The sequence below is a fragment of the Actinia tenebrosa genome, unplaced genomic scaffold (assembly GCF_029948245.1).
Source record: "Actinia tenebrosa isolate PJP-AT-01 unplaced genomic scaffold, QUT_ActTen_1.0 PGA_scaffold11__36_contigs__length_13525064, whole genome shotgun sequence".
NCBI classification, from domain to species: Eukaryota; Metazoa; Cnidaria; class Anthozoa; order Actiniaria; family Actiniidae; genus Actinia; species Actinia tenebrosa.
The window spans coordinates 13,401,701-13,426,783 of NW_028292571.1; the positions used below are offsets into that span (position 1 = coordinate 13,401,701).

At 36.1% G+C, this 25,083-nt stretch overlaps 1 protein-coding gene across 1 annotated transcript; it reads right to left on the reverse strand.

Annotated features, from left to right (window-relative positions):
• Positions 1 to 431: 431 nt before the first annotated feature.
• On the reverse strand, positions 432 to 25,083 carry LOC116300904 (cold shock domain-containing protein E1). Its single transcript, XM_089027376.1, has 28 exons — positions 25,009 to 25,083; positions 22,012 to 22,150; positions 21,184 to 21,427; positions 19,811 to 19,944; positions 18,604 to 18,667; positions 18,063 to 18,254; positions 17,294 to 17,365; positions 16,656 to 16,712; positions 15,967 to 16,067; positions 15,059 to 15,122; positions 14,504 to 14,566; positions 14,004 to 14,090; positions 12,810 to 13,071; positions 12,022 to 12,104; positions 10,220 to 10,315; positions 9,673 to 9,720; positions 8,820 to 8,891; positions 7,809 to 7,894; positions 7,170 to 7,275; positions 6,492 to 6,584; positions 5,957 to 6,036; positions 4,787 to 4,976; positions 3,695 to 3,850; positions 3,088 to 3,195; positions 2,362 to 2,445; positions 1,798 to 1,874; positions 1,408 to 1,479; positions 432 to 992 (listed from the first exon to the last, which is right to left on the reverse strand). The coding sequence occupies exons 3-28, from the start codon at positions 21,205 to 21,207 to the stop codon at positions 794 to 796; spliced, it is 2,670 nt and encodes an 889-aa protein (XP_088883502.1). The 5' UTR covers positions 21,208 to 21,427; positions 22,012 to 22,150; positions 25,009 to 25,083; the 3' UTR covers positions 432 to 793.

Genomic DNA, 25,083 nt, shown 5'->3' on the forward strand with positions numbered 1-25,083 from the left:
TATCATCACTCTATAATCCCATGTAAGCAACTATTGTATGATTTTCAAATTCTCTTTCCTGTCCAAATCAAAGATTAATTTGGATCGTTTCCATTTGCATTCTTTCGAGGGAAAACTATGACTTATGGAATCAGTCTAGTATAGTTTGGGATGATATAATTAATCTGCAATAGGACTACATGTCTGTCCAATTTGGAGGTAATTGAATTCAAAAAATTCCTCTGACTGCCAAATTAGACTCGGCCTATCGGTCTCTTCCAATTTTGTCAGTCCTCAGAATTTTTTCATCCAATTATTTCCAAATTGGAAATACTTATTACCTATACTAATTTTAATGGACAATAGATTTGCATACTTCTAACTCCCTCTTTATTGATATTTGGTGACCCTCCCTAGGGAGTTTTTGAAGACTGTATCAAAGAGTATGTCTATAATTTTATGCTGGTTTATTACATAGTCACAGAAGTTACACACAAACACATTTATTATATAAGGAAAAATATGAAAAATAATATACTAGGACAGGGGAAAATGAATGATTATAAGAAACAAAACCAAAAAAGAAACAAAATCTACTGAATTAAGTAAAAAAGGTATGAGCATGCCCAGTAACAGCTATTCCTTTACAACCAATCAGAGTCCTTCAATTCTTTATCAATGGCAGACAAGCTAGTATCATCCAATTAGAAAAACCCTCTTATTGGCTTTAACCAATCACATGCTAACATTTCTAAACCAATCAAAATCCATTTCTAAGCCTATCATCAAGCAATCATAGCTTCGTTTATAAGTCCTAATCACATATTTTTGCTACAAGGTCTTCAAGTATGTTCCCATTGCTGGTATCCCCCTCAGCTGCTTTGGATACAAAGGTTTGGTCTTCCTGCGGTTGTGAGGCAGAGTTGGGGACCTGAGGCATGACCTTCAGAGTTCTGATGTAATTGAATCCTGGGGTACCATCTGGACCATGTGGTTTACGGATTACCTCAAACCTGTGGAGAAAAGGAGAAAAAATAAGTGAAAATTCAAATTTCGCTTGCATTTCTCACTTAATCACACCCATTTTGAAATCACTGGTAATTTCTGCACTCTGATTGGCTCTCAACAGTGCGATTTAATCACTAATTGCACCATTTTGAGTTTTAAATTGCAGTTTTGAAGAGCCAATGAGATTGCAGAAAAATAGCATTTGACCAATCATCAGATCACAGAAAAAAGAAGTAATTAAAAACATGAGAGAGAGAAAAATAAAGACCTTCATAATATTTGTAGTAAACACATTATTACATATTGTTAAGAGCCGGATATCTTTTCCTATATCGTATTGCTTGTTCGCGATATGGTATGGAAACTCATGAGTATAAACAATATCAAGCTCTTAACATGTGATAATCTCTATGGACTCACTTTTCTTTTCCATTTTCCTCTGACATGGACTTGGACAGCTTCAACTGCAGACGTTCTGGCCTCTGAGATTCACTAGAAAAAGAAAAAGAAAAAAAAAACGCTATTAGTCATTGCAACATTGGGTGTTGACTAAAAGACTAGGTTGAGTTGGATTTGCAGTGCATTTTGGGACTGTCTTATGGAACAAAATAGACGACATCTTGAAAATGTGTCCCCCACAATGCATTGCAATGCCTTCTCGGCCCAGTTTTTCCCCTTATCTCAAAACAGCTAATGAACACACAAACAGACAGTCAAAAAAGTAAGATAGAGATGTAAAGAAAAAGGAATAGGAAAGGAGATAGGAATGGAAAGGCAAAAAAAAAAAAAAAAAAGAATTGCTTGTATTACCTGATTCGACGCACATCAATGGCACTGAGTTTTCCACCTCGCTTCTGCACAACATAGAACTCAACTTCATCTCCAGGCTGGGGAAAAAACCAAGTGATCATTAAAAAAAACCCAGTCAACTGGAAGGTTACTATCATTTTTCATATATTTTCAGTTCTTGATTCTGCAATTAATTCTGCCATTCATTCTTCTGTCCATGTATCTACGCTAGTTCTACTAGTTATCACCACTTATTAATTCATTTGGTCAGTAAGATGAGTCAGTCACCTCATTAGAGTCATTGATTCAGTCATTCAAGCATCCATCCAAATATTCATCCATCTATCCAACCATCCCTCCTTCCCTCCGTCTGTCTGTCCATCCTCCATCTATCTGTCCATCCATTCGTTCACATATACAATCTTTTGGTAATTTATTTATTGATTCATACATCCCTTGATTCATTCATTCATCCATTTATCAACTTGTTTTTCCAATCGTCCACTCTCTTTTCATTCATTTATTCATAAAATGAATGTCAGAAACATTCTCTAAGGATTTCTAAACAACGAATGAACTGTTTACCTGTAACTCAACGTCTCCAGAAACCTCACTGATGTGGAAAAACAAGTTCTTGCCTTCGTCATTCTCGTAAGCGATGAAACCAAACTGATGCAAAAAAACGTAGTATACTTTTAGAAATTGAGATAATCTTTTACAGTGAACTTCCATAAAATGCTTAAAGGGCTGTTTTTATAGGAAATCCGACAATCTCAAGTACAATAAGCCTGAAGCGAGATGACGTTTTACCCCCGACTCTATACCATAATAGTTTTAAAAATTCTTTCATATTAAAATTTTTGATTCCTTAGAGAGTACAGGAACAATAGTCATAATTAAAGAACAAAAGCAATGTGAAAAGGATTATGGTCTAGAGACGGGGGTAAAACGTCATCTCGCTTCAGGCTTATTCAGAATTTCTAGGTACAAGTGATGTTTTGCAAGTTTTCAAAATTGGACAAGCCTTTGGGCGAATTCAATTTGAGAACTTTCAAGTATCTATTCCGAATTGTATGAGACGATTGTGAGATTTTTTGTTTATAATACACTCAACAAAATTGAGGAATTTAATTGGGACTCTACAGAGTACAATTTGGGATTTAATTGTACTCCTCTTGTCCAAACAGAATCCAGTAATTTTGGAGATTGTATTATAAAAACACAAATTCCCAGACTAGATGTAAAATTTATTGATCATGAAAATTTTGGATTTCACTGCCTTTTCAAGGTTTATACACAGTGCGTTCTTACCTGTCCCTTAATGGATTCTACTTTAGCTCTCACACGACGCCTCTCAGGGACAACCTCCATGGCTAGCTGACGGTTATTGGACTTGTTGATGCCAATCTTAAAACGCACCTTAAAAACAAATCCATGAGAAAATGTTTTTTAAAACTTCTTCTTGCTTCAGGGGAGTTTGGGAGGGTGAAGAAATATAAGAGGATGGTGAGTGCAGAAGTATCCTAAAAAAATACATGGGGTCAAAGGGGGAGGGGGGGGGGGGGGAGTTCCATATAAAGCTAAGATTCAACTCCATTTTCTTTAATACATGTAGTTTTGATCAAGATGGTTACAAGTTTATACATTAAATTAGAAATTCAAGATACAATGAGGTGATATTGTGGTAGTGACCCATGATCGATTCCCAGACTCGGCGTCACATGTGAGTAGGGCCGTTAGTTGGTTCTCTGCTGTGTTTCAAGGGTTTTTCTCTGTTTCTCCGGCTTTCCTCTCTCCACAAAAAATCAACTTCTATGTCTGTAAATTCCAATACTGGAATCCAGTGGAAGAAGAGCCACTCTTCGGAAATGGTATTTATTCACATTTCGTATTATTATATTTTTTATTATTAACTTACCTTGTCTCCACACTGGAGCACAGTCTTCTTGTCTATGATACTAGTGATGCCATATTCAATGGTGAAAGGCTGGGGAAGAGGTTTCTCGTTTTCTTCATTACCATTCTCCTGCTCGTCTGGGAAACACTGTTCTATCAGGCCTGCATATTCCATTTGCTAATGAGGAAGATAGATAAAAACTTACAATAAGAGTGAGGAAATACTTTAGTTACAATTGAAATCACATTCAAATTTCTAGAGCAGGTGCGTGTTACGTCATAGCCGCCATCTTGGCTGATGATAACAAAGCATTCCTCATTAGCTTCTCTTGTTAGATCAACCAACATGGCTGCCTGCTCTCAGTCTGACCTCTAGCTCCTGAGCTGGTAGAGCATCGGTAGTACAATTTTGAAGGTCGTGGGTTGGATTCCCAGCGAGGTCGGAAATTAATTTTTCCGAATTTAATTCCAAGGGCTTTTGCCTGGAATAACCTCGTTCCCAAGCACTATAACGTATCTATATTTCTATATCTTCATGTATTTCATAAGTGCTAAGCGGTCCACATCTTCTCATCTCAACTTGGTGGCTGTTTGATTGGTATCCTCCTATTCTCGGGGTGCATGTTACGTCATAGCCGCCATGCTGGTTGATGATAACAAAGCATTCCTCATTAGCTTTTCTAGTTAGATCAACCAACTTGGCAGCTGTTTCATTGTTATTCACATCTCAAGAGATTTTGAGTCGCATGGTTGCACACACTGTACAAGAGTAAGGAACTATTTCAGCTACCACTACTTTTGTGTTTGGATTCATTGTGCATAAAATACTGCTATTCTGTTGTCATTAATGCAGTATTGTGTCAACCACTGCCGTACCACGTACGTTAAACATCCGAGGTAACTTTAACACAAAATTTGATGCCTTATGATGGTGATGCAAGCTAAACAAATTACATCAACACCATCATTTTTACGTTCTTTGTCAACTTTTTGCCTTCACTCTTCAATCTCTCACTCTCTCTGCCCCCTCCCCACAATTGTTTTTCAATTTATTCATTCTGACTTTTGAAAAGTTTTGCTAACTCCTCATTAATGATATTTCTGTTACCCATACCTGAGGGTCAGCTCGCCTCAAAGGTCTCACAACCTTCCCGTCATATATTTCTGGTTGAATGTCCTCCCGAGGGATGGTCCCCTTAGGCAGCTTGACAATCCCTTCGGCACTGACTTTGAAGCTCTTCATTTTGATAGTGTACTGCACCTCGTCACCAATTTGGAGTTCATTTGGATCGTCATCAAACTCACTGTCCAATAAAATGTTGTTACTGTTAATGGTTATGGTTATGGCAATGCTAGTGGTCATAATGACATACAATAATGATGGAGATGATGGTTTTGATTTGTAGGATAGACTGTGAGCTAAGTCTCTCTATTTCCCTTGTTCACTGTACGTCTGTCTGTTTGTGTCGATTGGTCAAGGAAGATTACTCCCCTGCCCCCTCCCACAGGGACTTTTGACTGGTAACCAATCTTCCTCAACCAATTGACACGGACAGACAGACGTACAGTGACCAAGGGAAATAGAGGACTTAGGTCGCAGTCTATTTGTAGGATGACTGATAATGATGTTATTGCTGTTGATGATGATGATAATGATAATTAATGATGTTGATTGATTAAATGATGCACAATGATGATGGTGGGGATTATGGATAGTGAAGATAGTGGTGGTCATAAAATCAATGATGATGCTGTTCATGATAATGATGACTGATGATGAAGACGTTGTTGATGATAATAATGCTGACAATCGTGACGCACTACGATGATCATTGTGATGATAGTGGTGATAGAGAACATAGTGGTGTTGATGGTAATGGTGAGGACGCTGTTGATGATAATGATGACTGATAACAATGATAATGTTGTTGATGATGATAGCTGCGTTGATGATAATGACAACAACTGTAAAGTTATTCTGACACCTTTTTCATTAATGGCCACATAACCTTGTTTGGGACTAGGGACAATTGCATGGAAGCAAGGTCAGAAAGGCCTCATTAGTAAACAAAGTCTACTCAGTACGATCTTTTGTGTCAAAGTCATTCACCCTTACTTCAGGAGACACTAAAAAGAACTCAAATTGGTGAGATGAATGACTTTTACACCAAATATCGTACTGAGTAGACTTTGTTTATTAATGAGACCTTCCTGACCTCGCTTCCATTCAATTGTCCCTAGGTTCCAACCGCATTTCGCAACCATTTATGAGAAAGATCTATACCTGTAGTGAAAGAACACTTCCTTGTCATGATCGGCCGTCTCCAAGAACCCATAGTTCTCCTTCAGAGTTGCCACAAAACCCTAAACACCAAAAATAAGAGGTCATTCATGTTGCTCAGTCTTCACTAGATATTTTATCCAGTACAGAACAATAATAACTGATAACAATATGATAATAACTGACTGATAATAATAAATAATAATAATTGATGATAATAATAATTGATAATATTAATAATAATAATTGATAATAAGTATATGTAATAGGACTCAATGCATTGGACGAGGAAAATTCCGAGGACTGACAAAATTGGGTGAGGCCGTAGGCCGAGTCCAATTTGGCAGTCGGAGGAATTTTCCGAGTCTAATTATTTCTTGATTGGGGAGCATGAAATCCCATTACCTATTAATTATATAGCTGCCTAATTAATCCCATATCAACAAGACCTATCCAATTAAGAAAATAATTGGACAGTTACCTATATGGAATTAATGAGAAGCTGTATAATTATTATTATTATTGATGATAGTCTCACCTGATGGACTATGTCTGAGTTCTTCTTCAGCACCTCTATATTCACAGCTCTGCAATACCCTGTTCTATTGCTCTCGACTACACTGAATTCAACCTGATAAGGAATTTGGCAATGATAAGGAAGCATTCACAATTTATGGGGTGGAGGGCTATGGAGGTTTTGAAGGTTACAGCTTTAATTTTTGTGGGGGGGAGGGGGCATCAAAATATTTTGGTTTGGAGGTTTTGAAGGGTTCAAAATTTTTTTGTGGCGGGGGGGGGGGCATCAAAATATTTTGATATGGAGGTTGAGGGGTACAATTTTATGTTTTTTTTGTGGGGGGAGGCGAGGGGGGCATCAACAGATTTTGGTATGGAGGTTTTGAAGGGTACAATTTTTTTTGTGGGGGGAGGGGGTGCATCAAAATGTTTTTCATAATTTTGATATTTATGTTGCCACTGGCAAAATAGCTAGAAAGCTTGAATTATGACAAATTATCTTTTGACACACTATCTGCCTCACAGATACTTCCACAAGGGATTTCCAATGTTAAGTCCCAGGCAAGGTAGGGATTGAGGGGGAAGAGGACTAAATTTGTGGAGATTTGACATTGATGACTGCCACAAGATTCCACCCCAAGGAAAGGAACATAGTGATCACTTTGAAGACATACTGTACTGTACAACTACAAGGACTTACAAGGTCTCCAAACTGGGCAGTTTTCCTGGGGTCAGTCTGCCAGTCAAAGGACACTGTCTCCTTCTTGCCGTTCACTTCATAGGTTATCAGTCCAGACTCACTATCCCTTTAACATACACAAACAATGTTAACCCACAATATAAGTGATGATGATAATGATGGAGATGTTGTTAATTTGATGGTGATGATCATAATGATGATGATGGTGATGATTATGATAATGATCGAGATGTTGTTGATGATGATGGTGATCATGATAACAATAATAATAATCATAATAATAATACATATGGCTTATATAGAGCTTATACAAGTCTGTTCTAAGCGCTTAGTAACATAACGTTAAAGGAATAAATAAATAAGATAGATAATATGATCATAAAGAAAAAGCTAACTTAAATAAATGAGTCTTGAGTTTAGATTTAAATAAAGATAAACTGGAAATATCTCTAATTGAAGAAGGTAGAGAGTTCCAGAGGAGCGGAGCAGCAAACAGAGAAAGAACATAGACCATGATGATTATGATGATGATGGTAATGATTTTGATGGTTGTGGTGGTGATGATAATGATGCTAACGGCAGTAGACAGCAATGCAAAAATGAGATATATTACTAGAGATTAATTTACAGTAGTCTCACCTGTTGTTCTCCTGTTTTCTGGGGCTTTTTCCAACAAAGGATGGCTCTCTATCAACATAGCCTTTGTGTCTAGCTCCATCAGATGCCTAAACAAAACAAAAAAGTTAATCAGCACATAGTCTGTGTTAGAGTAAAAACCAAAATTGATGATAATTGACAGTGATGATAATGATGGTGAAGATGATGCTGATGATAATACTGAATTATGACAACATGCTAATAATGATGCTAATGTCGAGGAAAATAATTATGGTAATTGATTACACAGGGTTAGTGCTGAGGTAACCACTTAAAATTCAAGGACTATTCAAGAAGTATACAAGGAACCAAAAATGAATTTTCAAGGAGTATGTTCAGCTAACTATGCCAAGGTTTTGCATGGTGGTTGCACATGGCCGACTTTCAGATTTTCCAATCTTTCTGACTAGATCTATTTCAGAACCTAATTCTAATTTCAGAGTTTTCAAGGAGTTTTGCTAAAATCGTAAAATTCAAGAGTTTTCCAAGTGCCCTTGAAAACGTGAATTAAATTCAAGGAGTTTTCAAGGAGTTTAAGGAGTAGCATGAACCCTGAAACCAAAATTGATGATAATTGACAGTGATGATAATAATGGTGAAGATGCTGCTGATGATAATACTGAATTATGACAACATGCTAATAATGATGCTAATGTTGAGGAAAATGATTATGGTAATTATTGATTACGATTATTAGGATGATGGTGTAGGTGATAATGTTGATGATAAGGATGGTGGAATAGCGATGGTGATGATAAGTACAGGGGCCGCACAGCAACCTAAAACGTTTGGGGCAAGGGGGCTAAGATTGGAAAATATAGGAGAAAAGGGTGAGAAAAATAAGAGAAAAAGGGAAAAAGTGGGGGGGGGGGGGGGGGGGGGGTCATAGCTCCCCTGCCCTTACACCTTCTGCTGCCCATGAAGTAGTGGATGATGATATTTTAATATTATGATTATAGTTGATCTGAATACATGATGTGATTCACAGTTTACCTCAGTCTTGATGGTTCCCTTAGGTAGAATTCTGACTCTGATAGCATTTAGCCTCTTTGATGGTGACATATCCTACAAAAAAATTATTAGTTAATACATAAATAAATAAATGAATAAACTAATAAAAGAATGAATAAATGAATAAATGAATATTTGAATAAATGAATAAATAAATGAATAAATAAATGAATAAACGAATAAACAAATGAATAAATAAATGAATAAATAAATGAATAAACGAATAAACAAATGAATAAATGAATAAATGAATAATTGAATGAATGAATAAATAAATGAATAAATAAATGAATACATAAATGAATAAACAAATAAACGAATAAATAAATGAATAAACTAATAAAAGAATGAATAAATGAATATTTGAATAAATGAATAAATAAATGAATAAATAAATGAATAAATAAATGAATAAACGAATGAATAAATTAATATTTGAATAAATGAACAAATAAATGAATAAATAAATGAATAAATAAATGAATAAACGAATGAAGAAATGAATATTTGAATAAATGAATAAATAAATGAATAAATAAACGAATAAACGAATGAATAAATTAATATTTGAATAAATGAATAAATAAATGAATAAATAAATGAATAAATAAATGAATAAACGAATAAACAAATGAATAAATAAATAAATAAATGAATAAATAAATGAATAAACGAATAAACAAATGAATAATTGAATAAATGAATAAATGAATAAATAAACGAATGAATAAATGAATAATGAATAAATGAATAAATGAATAAATGAATTTTACCAATCTAATCACCTAAGCCCTGCCCTCAGTTTCCCTGATCTTTGTAAAGTGTTACAACTCACCTCAGACACACTAAATTCTACTTCATCACCCATCTGAACTTGATTGTTCTAGATTGAGAAAAATGAAATGGAAATCATTATTATTCTGAAAAACGCAATGTATTCCTTTCTTTCATAATTCTAGGAACAGAATTTATTATTATTATCATTACTATTACTATTATTATTACAATTATTATTATTATTATTATTATTATTATTATTTTTTTTTTTTAATGTGTTATTTAGGAGGCAGCATGGTCGAGTGGTCATAGTGTGGGTCTCGCAATCCGGTGATGCTGAGTTTGAGTCTCACTGTGGCCACTAGCTGAGACTGTACATGTTTGTGTCCTGGTTTCTGATTAGCTCAGATTCAGTTTCTCGACCATGCTTGTAAATAGCCTACTGGTTTGCCTACTTGCCAGTTGGGATTCTTAAAACACTTTATGTTTCTTTGATTATTTCTTCATTTCAGTTTCATTTCAGTGTCTCCAATTAGTTGTATAAACTAAATACATCCATGGACACTTAAATGAAGTTATTTATTTCATTTTATTTTAATACTTACAGAATCAATGAGTTCGCTGTAATGGAAGAACATCCTAGCATCACGATCACAGCAACGGATGAATCCGAAGCCTTCCTTGAGGGCAGTGACCCAACCCTATTGTCAATAAAATCAGTTAACACAGTCTGGTCTGATAATAAATGCAAAATAAGAAATTTTTTTTCGATGCACGGCTAAAAAGATTTAGGCCAAACAAAAAATTAAGTGTGTTTTCTGTTGCATGACAAAAATAAGTGGGGTTGGTAGGTTGGATTTTTTTACTGATACAACAGCTTACTGGGAACCCTGTGGTGCATTTGTGAATGTATTAGGCAAAACAAAAATGTATTAGGCAAAACAAAAAAATAAGTGTGTTCCTGTTGCATGAGAAAAATAATTGGAGTCGGTAGTTGGTTTTTTTTTACTGATACAACAGTGGAAATGAGCTTACTGGGAACCCTGTGGTGCATTTGGGAATGAACAAAATATTAGGGTCTGCAAAACACATATTTTTTGTTTGGCCTAATTATCTAAAGCCGAAAATAAGATCTTTTTTTTTTGTCGCTCAACCATAATTATATTAGATTCTAAACCTTTTTCTCTGTCCTAAATTAATGTCTTTTCTTTTCCTACTACTGTTTCTTTATGTATTCAGGGCTTTAAATAAACGCTGGTAAGTCGCCGGCCAAAATGACGTTTTGGTTCAACGTTCAGAATGACTGGTAAGGTAAAAGCTTGACTGAACAAGTTCCGATTCTGGGTGGGCATTGTCCGATGTCCTACCATTATTTTAAGCCCTTTGTATTAGACTTTTTTTTTTGTAATTCTCCATTAATAATTATATTCAGGGTCCGAAATTAACTTTTGATCTAAGTGGTCCTTTGGACAACCATGTTCTAATTCTTAGGCGTCCAGAGCAAAACTTAGGAGCCCACTTGGACGCCATTTCATAGAGCCTGAATGACAATGGTCAGCCGTTAGCTATAATGCAGAAGATACAATCAAATTTGTCAGCGGTATTCAATGACTTCCGACAAATGTGATATCTTGAATTTTTGAAAGTTTATCAGCTGAAAAATGATTTTTCTAGGTTTTAAGTAGAAGAAATATAATTTAGAATTATATTCAGACTTAACGGCCTCTTTTATTTTTTTATAAAAGAAAACACCTTGGCAAAAACATAGGTTGTCAGAAGGACAACCACATTCCAAAATCTAGTCATCATTTGCAAACTTTAGTCGTTCCTGACGACTGGACGACAGCTTATTTCGGACCCTGTATATTATTATTATTAATCATTTTGTAAAATCAGCATATAGATCCCCTTATATAAATTTATATGTTTAAATAAAAAAAACAATAATTCAAACACACTGTTTTCTAAGATAAAAGATTGGTTAAAAAAAGCGTATATAACATTACCTGAATTGAATTTAAAAAAGCGTAACATTAGGAGGAAGTAAAAATGTAATGGAGGAATTTCTCTTTCTATTATATAAATATGTATTATATAATGCTAGAATTAGAGGCTCTAGGCCCAATATTATTGTATTTCAAATGAAACTTTTAGAATATGAAAAAATAGAAAGAAGAATTGCCAGTAAAAAAGGCAAGTTGCACTCTCATGTAAATAAATATCAAAATCTTCAAGAACTATTATCTGAATTAAGACAAGTAAGCCCGTAGCACCATCTGTAACCACTATTTGTAATTATTTGTATTATTTGTTATGTGTACTCATGATTTATGTTTGTTAATAAAAAAAAAAAAAACAAACAATTATTATATTCTTTGATATTCATTATTGCTATTTCATGACATACCATCTCTCTCTGCTCTCCATTTTGAGGATCAGCAACTTTAACCAAGGTGATGTTGGTTGCTCTTTTCAGGAAATCACGGCGGTCTGAGAAGGAAATCAAACAGTAAGGAAAATGATAATGACAGCCGTCTGGTAGATAATACAGGATGGAACTAAGAACAAAACCTTTTTGATTTACTGTTTAGTTTATACATACATTACAAAATATCATATTATAAGCCCAGATGTCGGAATGCGGCCCAATTTGGAAGACATAACAATAGGTTTTCATTTCTCATGAGATTGAAATTCTTTTGTTCTGGTTCCAGTTGTACGAAGGGTGGATAGCGCTATCCAACGGATAAATCTTATATAGGGGATAAATTTATTGGATAACAGCATTGACTTATCTACTGGATAAGGTTTATCCACCAGATAGCGCTATCCACCCTTCGTACAACCAGGCCCTTTCCTTCAAATTGAGCTGCTTTGACATCACATGCAAGGAATAGCACAGTGCACTGATTCTAAAAATAGCTTAAAGATTCGCACAAACATTGCATTCTGTTTAACCGCTACGAGGATTATACAAACCGATTTTATTATTTTTACTTAAAGTTACAATAATAACCCATGTAAACTAAGATCAACTGTGATCAGCTATGAAAAATTATCTGCTGAAAGTAAACTTGTAAGTTTGTTTGTCCGAATTTCGCCTTTGTCTTCGTTTTTATAACGTCACGGCTGTGCTGCGCTATTGATATTAGGCCTGGAACATTAATTATTATAATCAAGACCAATGATGCTTACCAACTGCAATATTAAACTGCACAACATCCTTGGGTCTCAGAGTGAATTCTCCATGGAGGTCTCTCTCACTGAACACAATCTCCTGGTTGGGGCCTTGTTCATCTTCGTAGATGATCTTTCCATGCAGGGGGTCGTGCTGTCGCTTAGCAACAGACTTGCTCAAAGCTTTATCTACAGTGCCAGTGTAGGTTTCTTCGCTGATGTCTTCGAACGTGACGGTTCCTTCTGGCAGCTTCTCCACTCGCACAGCTACCTCTTTGCTCTTAAAATTTAGTTGAAGAGGTTTAGATATATAATATTTTCCAAGTAAACATCTTCAAAAAAATCTTAAATTTTGAAATTGAAATTTTGTTTACAAGTCTCCAGTTTTAGTTGGAAATACATGAAATAAGTCATTTGCTGTCATTTGCTGTGGCGGCACCCGTTCTCTGGAACGCACTTCCCGCAGACCTTCGCTCCATTAAAGATGTTAGTTTGTTTAAGCGCCATCTTAAGACCCACCTTTTTAAATTAGCATTTTGATAGTTTTTTTAGTATTCATCAATATATTTATTCATTTTATTTGTAAATAGTTATATAGTTATATATATATTATTATTGTAATGCGCGCATGATCATTGTATGGAATGCAAGCACAATAAGTGATTAAATTATTATTATTATTATTATAAGGGAAAGCACCGGTGGTGTGCGCTGCTAATGCGTCGCCTTTCACCAATATGGCCGGAGTTCGAGTCCTGCCCATCTCAATGTATAAGATACAACTCCATTTTCTTTAATAGTTTTGATCAAGATGGTTACAAGTTTATACATTAAATTAGAAAATCAAGATACTATGATGTGACAATGTGGTAGTGACTCAAGCTCGATTCCCAGGCTTGGTTTTGTATGTGAGTAGAGTCGTTGAAATGTGTTTTTGTCACTCAGTAAAGATCTACATGTTAAGTGTAAGCTACATTGAGTGTATAAGCAGATTAAGAAATCTGCCTCAGTTAGTTTCTCGCGGGACTCAAACCACTGACCTCTCGTTTGCTAGACGAGATCTCATCCGCTCGGCCACTGAGGCTTTACGGGAGAAGGTCGTGTTAGATCTATATTTTAATCAAATCCTGTGCTTCAAGGGTTTGTTTTGTCCTCCAAATTGAGCTGCTTTGACCTCACATGCAAGGGGTCTATTAGGTATGCTGTACTTACATTTCTAGGTTGGATAGTGAATTCCACATCATCTCCCAGCATCAGCTCATCAATGTCTCCATTGAACTCGCTGTAGTGGAAGAAAATCTGAAGAAACACAAAACAAACAATTTTTTATTATTTTATTTTTGAATCTTATTAACCGAGCGGGAGGTCTATACGGGATAATCTTGACCGAGGTCTGCACCCAACTGAGGTCAAGATTATCCCATACAGACCGACCAGGCTCAGTTGATAAGAGTTTTATTATATGACTACTTTTCATTGATAAGGACAAAATGTTTTCGCTGTAAGATTAATATGCAATCGGACCGGTTAATACCGGAGAATCTAGACCAGTCCGCGATGCAATCTATCCAATCAGATTGCTCGATTTGCTAGTGTCCAGGCTCTAAGATTCACGGTCATATAATAAATCTATTATTTTGTTTACTTATTGTATATATTTTTATAAGCATTTGAATTTAGCTGTAACAAAGAGCAATGCCATGCAGACTTACCTCACTAACTTTATCTGCTCTTTCAATGAATCCAAATGACTCTTTCATGGATGACACAACTCCCTAAAAAAGGAAAAAATGGATGAATGAAAAAGGAAGGAGGGAAGGTGGAAAGAGGGAAGCAAGGAAGGAGGGAAGGATGGGAGGAAGGGAAGGAGGGAGGAAGGGCAGGAAGGGAAGGAGGGAGGAAGGGAAGGAGGGAAGGAGAGAAGGAGGGAGGAAGGGAAGGAGGGAGGATGGAAGGAAAGGAAGAAATAAGCATGGGTGAATCACAGTTAGACTGTTCTTCTAATGTGCCAACTTTAACCACTATGGTCATGAATTGGTTTGACCCACAGACCTGTCATCCAAAGTCAGTAGACTCTGCTTTAAAGGTGATGTCTAGCTTCTTCAGGAGAGGCATCATAGGCACCCTAGGACCCACTGTTTAAATCCCTCTATCTTATTTTTTGTATAATTTATTGGAAAACTTTGTAAATATTTCTAACGTAAGTAATAAAATTATTGTTGTAAAGCTATTGGATTATGATTTTGATGATTTGGCAAGAAGCTTACTTGATACTTTTCTGTCTTAGCAGTCTCCTTTAACTCCACATGTTTAGCTCTAACAATACCATTCCTTTAAAAACAACATGAAAAAACTCAATGTTACAGTATATGAAAGCCAATGCACACAATCTTTCATCCTCTGAACTCTCTGAACATAAAACCTGCAAAAAAATGTCAGTGCGACGAAGCAAGTATGCAGAAAAAGTGATACTGTAGATATAAATATACTATAAGGGAATCAAGGGTTGTGTAGCACAGGGGTGTACTTGCCTCCCACCTCTGGGGTCTATGTTTTGATCCCTGGATTCAGAATCACATGTGGGAAAAATTAGTTAGTTTTTTGATTTTCCTCCCTCCTCAATTACTGATATGCTATATTGTAACTTCATCTGTGAGTTAGCTGTGCCCTGAATGATCAGCCAAGAGGTTGTTTCAAGGTTTGATTTGTGAGTTAGCCATGCCCTGACTTAGATTAGCCCATAGGTTGTTTCAGTGTTCAAGCTGTGAGTTAGCCATGCCCTGACTTAGATCAGCCCAGAGGTTTTTTCTGCGTTCTATCTGTGAGTTAGCCATGCCCTGACTTAGATCAGCCCAGAGGTTGTTTTAGGGCTTAATCTGTGAGTTAGCCGTGCCCTGACTTAGATCAGCCCAGAGGTTATTTCAGGGTTCAATCTGTGAGTTAGCCGTGCCCTGACTTAGATCAGCCCAGAAGTTTTTTCTGCGTTCTATCTGTGAGTTAGCCATGCCCTGACTTAGATCAGCCCAGAGGTTGTTTCAGGGTTCAATCTGTGAGTTAGCCGTGCCCTGACTTAGATCAGCCAGAGGTTTTTTCAGGGTTCAATCTGTGAGTTAGCCATGCCTGACTTAGTTCAGCCTAGAGGGTGTTTCAGGGTTCAATAACATTTTTTAGTTACCTCTTGTCAGTTGCAACCACAAACTGGACTTTATCTCCCACATGAAGGGGTATTGCTGCATTAACACAATCACTAAGGGAAAAGTTCAAGTAGAAAATTTCCTGGAAATAATAAGATATAATTAATAAACAAATTGAATAAAAATTTATGAAGCATATTGGTATCTGAGGGACTCTACAATTTGAGTCTCAGTTGGCTCCCCAGTTGTCTCAGTTGGTTAGGCACCATTCTGTTGCATGGGAGGTTTTGAAGCCAGATCAACACTCAGGGCCTTAAAATATCTGAGTAGGAGGTGTTGCCTTAGCCTTAAAATGCAAATGGTTAGACCTTCACCATGGCTCTGGTGACCATATAAAATGGCAACCCGTCTCACTTAGAGACGTTAAACATAGAGGGCCAATGGTTTATCAGTGCTAAGTTGGCAGCTGTCACATGTCACTCTCTCTAAATAAATAATTAGACTCGAAAAATTCCTCTGACTGCCAAATTGGACTCGGCCTACGGCCTCATCCAATTTTGGAAGTCTTTGCAATTTTCCTCGTCCAATTATTTCTTAATTGGACAGCATGGAGTCCTATTACATATACTTATATTATTATTATTACTATTATTTTATTATTATTTTATTATCATTATTTATTATTATTATTATTAATATTATTTATTACTGCCAAACGAGGTATTCTCACCCCTTTCCTTTCATAACAGATACGGCCTCCCTCTGGCTCCGTGTAACCATTGCAGGGCTGCAGAACGAAGAAAATCATTACAAACCACACAGTATTTAGTCCAGAAATAAAACTCAAGACTCCAGAGGTGCGAAAGCCCTGTTGCTACGCCACCCTCAGTTCCAAAATAATACTCCAGTTTTGAGTTCTTTGGCTGCTCAATGTTAGCCTCGATATTGAGCAGAATATTCATGTGTTTCAGTGAAGAAGGTTTTATTGATGACGTTGTATATTCTTTACTTTACCATTAGTATAATTGTGAATATGTAGACATTCATATGAGGCTAAGCCTGATTAAAGGATGTAATTAATGAACATAGCAGCAATTTGGAACTCGAAAGTGGTTTATTTCACTCTATAAAACATAGTATGGGATCCCTGTGGTTCTAACCCCACCCCTCATGGGAATGATTACAAATGGCCTACTCACAGATAATGGTTTGGTAGTAGACATCAATGACTGATTTTTCAGATCTTTTTGGTATTTGCAATGTATTCATTTTCATTTCAATCCAGGAAACACACTATGGGAAGCCTGTGGTTCTATCCCCACCCCACCCCTCATGGGAATAATAAATTACAAATGGTTGATGACTTACTGATCTTCCAGATCTCAGCTGGGTTTTTGGTTCAGCATCTATGATACCAGTTACCTTGTCCTCTCCAACTATCTAATGATACAGAAACACAGACGGGTTTAAAAGTAACCTGTAATTCAATGATTACACTACTGATAAAAAGGTAAAAAATGACGTTTCGGATGCTAGTCCTTCGTCGGCTAAAAAAGGTTTACACACTAGCTTTTAGTAGTTATCTCTTCTGATTACACTACGAAAAATTTAATAAAATAAAACAGGTTTTTCCGTGCCCTGTTCTGTAATAAAGGATGCAGGAAGTGACGTAAGCACGAAAGAAGTATAAGGAGAAGCACAAGCCATAGGCAAGTGCTTCTCACAGTTCTTGACCTATGGTGATGTCATTGCTAGTGTATTGATAACGTCATCACCATGATCATGATCACAACCATCATCACGTATCATCACCATCATTATCACTATTACCAACACCACAAACATCATATATATCATCATGTATCATCATCATCATCATCATCATGTATCATCATCATGTATCATCATCATGTATCATCATCACATATCATCACATATCATCATCATGTATCATCATCATGTTTCATCATGTATCATGTATCATCATCATCATCATCACCATGTAATCATCATCATCATCATCATCATGTATCACTGTCATCATAAGCCATTATCGCTACCACCATTATTACAAGTTCATCATTACCATCATCATCATGTATCATCATCATCATCGTTATTATACTATAAAAGTTACCTCAAATGATGCTGATCCAGGGGGGAGCTGCCTAATGTTAACAGCAACTGGCTTCTTGGACCGTGGGTCACATGACACATCAAACTCCACTTCATCTCCAACATTGAGTTCATCTATGTCTCTTCTGAACTGACTGTAATGGAAGAATATCCTCATGTCCCTCTCACAGCACTGGATGAATCCATATGAGTGCTACATCAAATACAAACACAATAGAAGATAAGTTCAATCTTGGAACAGAGGTTTTGCACCATCACGTGCTGTCGCCCATAATATAGCTTGGGCTACCTGTGGTTAGATGGCAGAATAATAAAATCCCTTTGCTCCCAGGAATTGAATTCTTTCTCATGTAAAATCATTTTATTGTTCCTGCCATCTTACATGCCTGCCATCAAATGATGGTGCAAAACCTCTAACAGGCACCCCCTTGAAATCATCGTGGATCAGGCATTATCACAGCTGTGCTCTATTCACTAATACACCACAGTCCTTGACCAATCAGAGCTCACTTAGTGAGATGAATATTATATGTACTACTTACCAAAAGCTTTTCCACAAATCCAGTCTCTCTGTCACCAAACCCTATGTCCCTTTCTTGCCTTTCACTGCCATCAAAATCAAGAAAAACCAGTCAAGTATGGGTAACATGTGTGGCGTTCGCGGCTAACGCATTGTCTTTCACTGCTGTGAGTCCAACGGGTCGGGTCGCTGGTTCAAGCCCTGCGGTCGTCACATGTGTATTGAATTTGTTTGATGTATTGTTCTCTCCTATGCTACGAGGGTTTTCTCCAGGTTCTCCGGTTTCCTCCCTCTGTGAAGATCAACTTGTGAGTTGATCGTTGTGTGTATAGAATATTGAATGAAGTGGTAGTGTGTGTGAACAAAAAGTGTCCCCAATTAGTGTGAAAGCGCTAGAACGACTAGACTATTAAATAAAAGTGATTTATTTTTTAAGTTATATTTGCACTTTTTCATTTTGACATAAATTTATGTCTTGCAACAAATATTTCTCATGGTGTAGTGTTTTACGATCATTCACGTCCTCTTGAACGTAAATTCATGCCAATCAATAAAATTCAAAAGCATCTGTAACATATATATTTAAAACAGCCATGATGTCATTGATTCATGAATTAACTGTACAACCCTAGTCACTTTTACTTTGAAATCCAACTAATAGTCCCCTTCACAGTTCCCTGTGCCATCTTGAAAGGTAACTGCAAGACAAACGGTGAGCTTGCAATGATAGAGACCTTTTTTAACACCTTGGACAATTATTGTTGCAAGCTCACCGTTTGTCTTGCTTCAATGCAAAGGCACAGTTACCTTTCAAGATGGCGCAGTGAACTGTGAAGGGGACTATTGTCCAAGAATGAACATTTTCATCATAAATAAGAGACAAAAAGTGCAAATATAACTCTTAACTTGTTGTAATAGTTAAGAGTAAAGAAGAATTTAGTTTTAGGCACTAAAATATTCCTAAAGAATGACAGGTAATAAGTATATATATCAATAGATTCCTTCACAGTTCCCTGCACCATCTTGAAAGGTAGCCGTGCCTTTGCATTGAAGCAAGACGAACAGTGAGCTTGTAATGATAGAGACCTTTTTTAACACCATGAACAATTATTCGCGTCTCTATCTTTGCAAGCTCACCATTAGTCTCGCTTCGATGCAAAGGCACGGCTACCTTTCAAGATGACACAGGGAACTGTGAAGGGGACTATTTAACTATCAGTGTGCTATACCTAAAGGACCTGTGGAACTGTCCTTGGGATGGACTTCTGTCTTTTGATCTCGGCAATGAATAACTGCGATAGCTGCCATAATCCTCATAGGATTTGCTACGATCCCTTCTTTCATTATAGCCATTATTGTAACTCTACAATAGTAAAAAAAGATCCATTATAAACATATCCTATAGAGGCTTTGCAAAGTCACGTAATTGCATCCATGACAGGGGGCAAGAACAATAGGACGTTTGCACGATGTCATCATTTGACTCCCACTACCAAGATGCTTCGCGAAATTTCTTTCTTATTTAAATTTATATTCCCTCATGAGAATAGTAAGACAATTGGTGCTAATTAACTGAACAAAAGAAAGTGTGCAAGGGAGTCTGGTAGTAGAGGTCAATGATGCCATCGCGCAAACGTCCTATTGACATGGACTGTATAGCAGGGGCAGATTTAGGGGATGGCCGAAGGGGCCGCGGCCCCCCTTTTGCTGAATAAAAAAGGGACAAAAAGCGGAGAGCAAAAAGAAAGTATAGAAAAAAATCCTAGTAAAAATCTCTCAAAATGCTGGAAAACGCATTTCTCAGGATCTCAATTTCAAAATTTTCCCCAGACCCCCCTAGTTGCTCCAGCTTCCGGCAGTCGATGGATACAGGACTGAACGGCCCCCCCTTTCTGAAATACCTTGATCCGCCCCTGTATAGGGACTGTGAGAGGCACCTTCACATGCTTTCAGTTCAACCCCGTTAAGCTGCAACACTGCTGTACTTGCGGTGGTGAACTTAGGAATTACAAATTTATATACATGTATGCATAAATATATATATATACACACACACACATATCTTGGGTCTCGGGTTTGATTTCCAGACTCAGCATCTCGTGAGAAGAGTTCGTTTGGTCTTAATCTTGATTCAAAGTTTTTCCTCTTTTCCTCCCTAAATGGCTAAATCCTAAATTGCAATTATATCTGCGAGTTACCCATGCCCTGACTTAGATCAGCCCAAAGGTTATTTCAGGTTTCTAACTGTGAGTTAGCCATGCCCTGACTTAGATCAGACCAGAGGTTGTTTCAGGGTTCTATCTGTGAGTTAACCGTGCCCTGACTTTGATCAGCCTAGAGTTTGTTTCAGGGTTTCAATCCGTGAGTTAGCCATGCCCTGACTTACAAGCAGATCACCCCAGAGTTTTTTTAGATTTTGATCTGTGAGTTAACTGTGCCCTGACTTTGATCATCCCAGAGTTTGTTTTAGGGGGTTCTGTCTAATAAAATTGAATTTTGGTTTAGGAATAGCTTTTCTATTTGACAATTTAATATTATATACTGGATGAGGACAACATTAGGAACATCTTGTCATTTAAACAACGTCATGGTAACCACTCACCTTCCAACTAGCATCGGTTGCCATGGTGACTACAATACTTTATACACTGTAATATTTAATACTCCGCAAATGAAAATATATAAAACGCTTTCCCTAGATTCGCTATAGTTTTTATAATATATATTTTGTAATAATATGAAACGCTTGGGATTTGGATCCAATTTCAACACCTAGTAAGCAGTCTTCAGCTGCAATTAATTCATTTTACATGTTTTCCAAATAGCTCCAAAAGTTTCCAAATAACCTAGAAAAGAAAAGAAAAGAAATACAATATGCATGAGTTGAATGAAGTAAGATGAAAAATAGGCCCGGCTTTGCAGGATGTTATGATGCAACTGTTTTCTAGGCAGAAAAAAACAAACTTCTCTTATAGACCATTTTCTCAAGGTGTAGACATGCAAAACCATAAAAACCTTTGTTAAAATATTTTCTTAATATCAGGATTCGTGCTGAGGTAAACACTTAAAATTCAAGGACTATTCAAGGAGTATACAAGGAACCAAAAATGAATTTTCAAGGAGTATGTTCAGCTAAATATGCCAAGGTTTTACATGGTGGTTGCACATGGCCGACTTTCAGATTTTCTAATCTTTCTGACTCGATCTATTTCAGAACAATGCAAGTAATGATCAAAGCAAAAATTCAAGGAGTTTTGCTAAAATCGTAAAATTCAAGAGCTTTTCAAGTGCCCTTTGAGTTCAAGGAATTTAAGATGTAGCACGAACCCAGTAATAAATCTTAATTACATAGCACACACTACTCAAACACATCGGTGTGATTAACCCATTAGTGTGCAGGTAATATCGTGTCATAAATGAGCTCACTTACAAATACTAATGTTCCAAGTGCACTGGGTTTATATCTTGCAATTTTACGCCAACAGGATAACAATTTTAAATGGTGAATATATTGGGAATTGAAATAATTCAGGCTCTCTCATCTTGTCTTTTCATGCTTGAATGACTTCCTGTTGATGAAACACAAGAATAACTCACTCAATAAAATAAATAACAAAACAACAATGATAATAATTGAACCTGGGTGAGTATGATATCAATAATGTGATGTAAATTGACATAGCATTTTTTCCTAGTCCAGTATTCTCAAAAATTGTGTGTTCTGATTGGTTTCGTGAGCAGGAAAGATTTTCTATCTCTACCTGCAGACAAGTATTCAGAGGTAAGGCTTATATCATCCAAGTATGCGAATGGGAAAACGAATTGTTAAACAACAAAAAAGATTGCAAAAACAAATAGAAAAGTAAATGGGGAAAAAAGTTTTTTTATCCTCCCAAAGTTGAAAAACACAACTTGTTCATTAAGGCCTTGGTCCATATACACTCAATTGAAGAAACGTTGTTGGGTTCAGAAACATAGAACATAGAAGCTGAGACCGAAATGGCACATGGGAAGTACGTTAATTAGACGCATGCTGTGACCGACGACCCGTCACATCATCCACTGTTTTTAATATGCGTTTGGCATTCTAAACCGACTGCATAGATGGCACAAAAGAATAAATTATAATACAATTATGTCATTTCCCACGTGTCATTTCGGTCTCAGCTCTTATGTTCTATGTTTCTGAACCCGACAACGATTCTTCAATTGAGTGTATTCAAGACCTTGGCACATATTGAAGAAATAGAAAACATGCGCGCGTGCTGTGTGCTGTCATAAAGCACGCGGGGGTTGGCAGAACACAAGAGAAGTGTTAGGAGAAGCACGGTGCATAGCAGTGTGCTTCTGGACACTTCTTGAGTGTTCTGCCTATCCCCAAGTGCTTTATGACAGCAAACAGCACAGCAAGCAAGTTTTTTATTTCTTTTATAAAATACAAATTACAATAATAGATAGGAATGACACAACAGAAAGTGTAGTGCATCCAATGTGCTCTCATAAAGCACACGCTCAAAACCAATCAGAACGTGACATTCATAACAGTTATTTTATAATTTCCTATTTGAACCGGCTTGCTCATGATGGTAAAGATTATAATTGAAAATCATAAAAGTTTTCCATTCTAGATTATCTGATTTAAGCACATGGGATGCCGAGAAAACACAATAAAATAATAATAATAATATTAAAATAATAATAATAATTTAACAATAAAATAAATAAATTAAAAAATAAAAGGATATGCCTAGTGTATATATTTTATTTTTCAACAACAAACTAACAAATATCTTTGTTTTATTTTTTTCTTACAGAGCTATGGTGAGAATGGTTAATAGTATATATTTTTTGGCTTGTTTTTAGAGATTTCAAATGTAACTGTTTTGTATTTGAAGGGTATGTATGGAGGACGATCGTAATCTCAATTTGGTTCACCACCATATTGGATTCAATACGATATTATGATGAAATGAGTTATGTTTTAAACTGTGACCGGTCAAAATGGCAAGCAAGGCAAAGATTTGACCGTACAAGTTTCATTCCTGCCCGGACAATGTCCGTTGATCGGCTGTTATGTTTAACCGAAAGTTCAAATTCAGAGAGCATGTGCAGAAAAAAGAATGTTTAGCATCTCAGATACTCTCATGTAGAATAATGTTTTGACCAATCAGAGCATATGAAAGAGCTTGGTTATTTAAAAAAAGTTAAATGTTGCTTTTTACAATAACTTACAAATTTCTCGCACGCTGATTGGTTATTTTTTTATCATCAATAAGAGGACAGACAGATAAAGCTGACGTCAACGAGCACGCACTCTTTCCGTTGGTTATTTTGAACGCTAAAAATGAGAAGTTTTTATCGTTTTTGTTATTGTAAAAAACAAATAGACATCAGTTTTTTGTGTCTGTCCTCTTATTGACGATAAATTTTGCCATCAAATTGTCAAAATAGTATGCGGATCCATGAGGTGTACTTTGACAATATGATGACGCAATTTATAGTCAATAATAGGACAGACACAAAAAACTGATGTCTATTTGTTAAGTGATGACGATGATAATTCTAGTGATAACAGTGATGATGAAGATGATGATGGTGATAATGGGGTAGTTTAAATCAATATACCCTACCTCATAAAGGGGTTGTTTAGATCTGTTAATTTAACCAAAGGCTGTTTATATCAAACTATCTAGCATGACCTCTTGAGAAATGTAAAAATAATTAAAAACAGAAATGTTTGATTTTTTAGCGAAAAATAATTAATTTGATGATTAAGAATACATATTAAATGGAACTAAAGCAGTAATAAAAAGATAACGAAAATAATTGAACAAATATTCGCGAATACGAAGAAGAACAGTCCACAATAGGTTATAATTATTTTGACAACGTTGTCCTTCCAATGAGGTTTAAAATAGCATATAAGAGTATTTTTTCTTTCTGTTTCACGCAAAAAATTCTCATTTTAATAACCTTTTGGATAAATACTTGACAAGGGATTGAAAAAGGGCAGAAAAAACGATAGAAATAATGAATTTTTCGGCGACAATTTGAATCAATTGTGAAAGATTTTCTCGTTTCGTCGACCATGTTTTCTCAAAACGCAGTTACTTTAAAACCAAAATGGCGACAAAAAATAACTCAGAAAAACACTCTTTATCGAGTACCAACTACTCTAAATCCTAAAAAAACACAATATTAGCATTGTTTTTTAGTTCTATGGGTAAAAACTAACCATAAACTTTTTTCAATAAATAACTATTTTTAGCGAACACTTCATCGGAGAAGAAATTTTTTTTCAATGCCCTGCGTCAAGAAATGCGCCCAGTTTGAGTCTTAAACGCTGAATTCTTTTAAAATATTGACAAATTAGTAAAGAATGATTATTAATCTGAGTTCTGGTGGGTTAAGGAGGGTTTTAACTTACCGTCTAGAAGAGTAAAGCGCGTTTAACGAAGCGCTCATACAGACAACTTTACACTGAGCCGCCATGATACCTGAT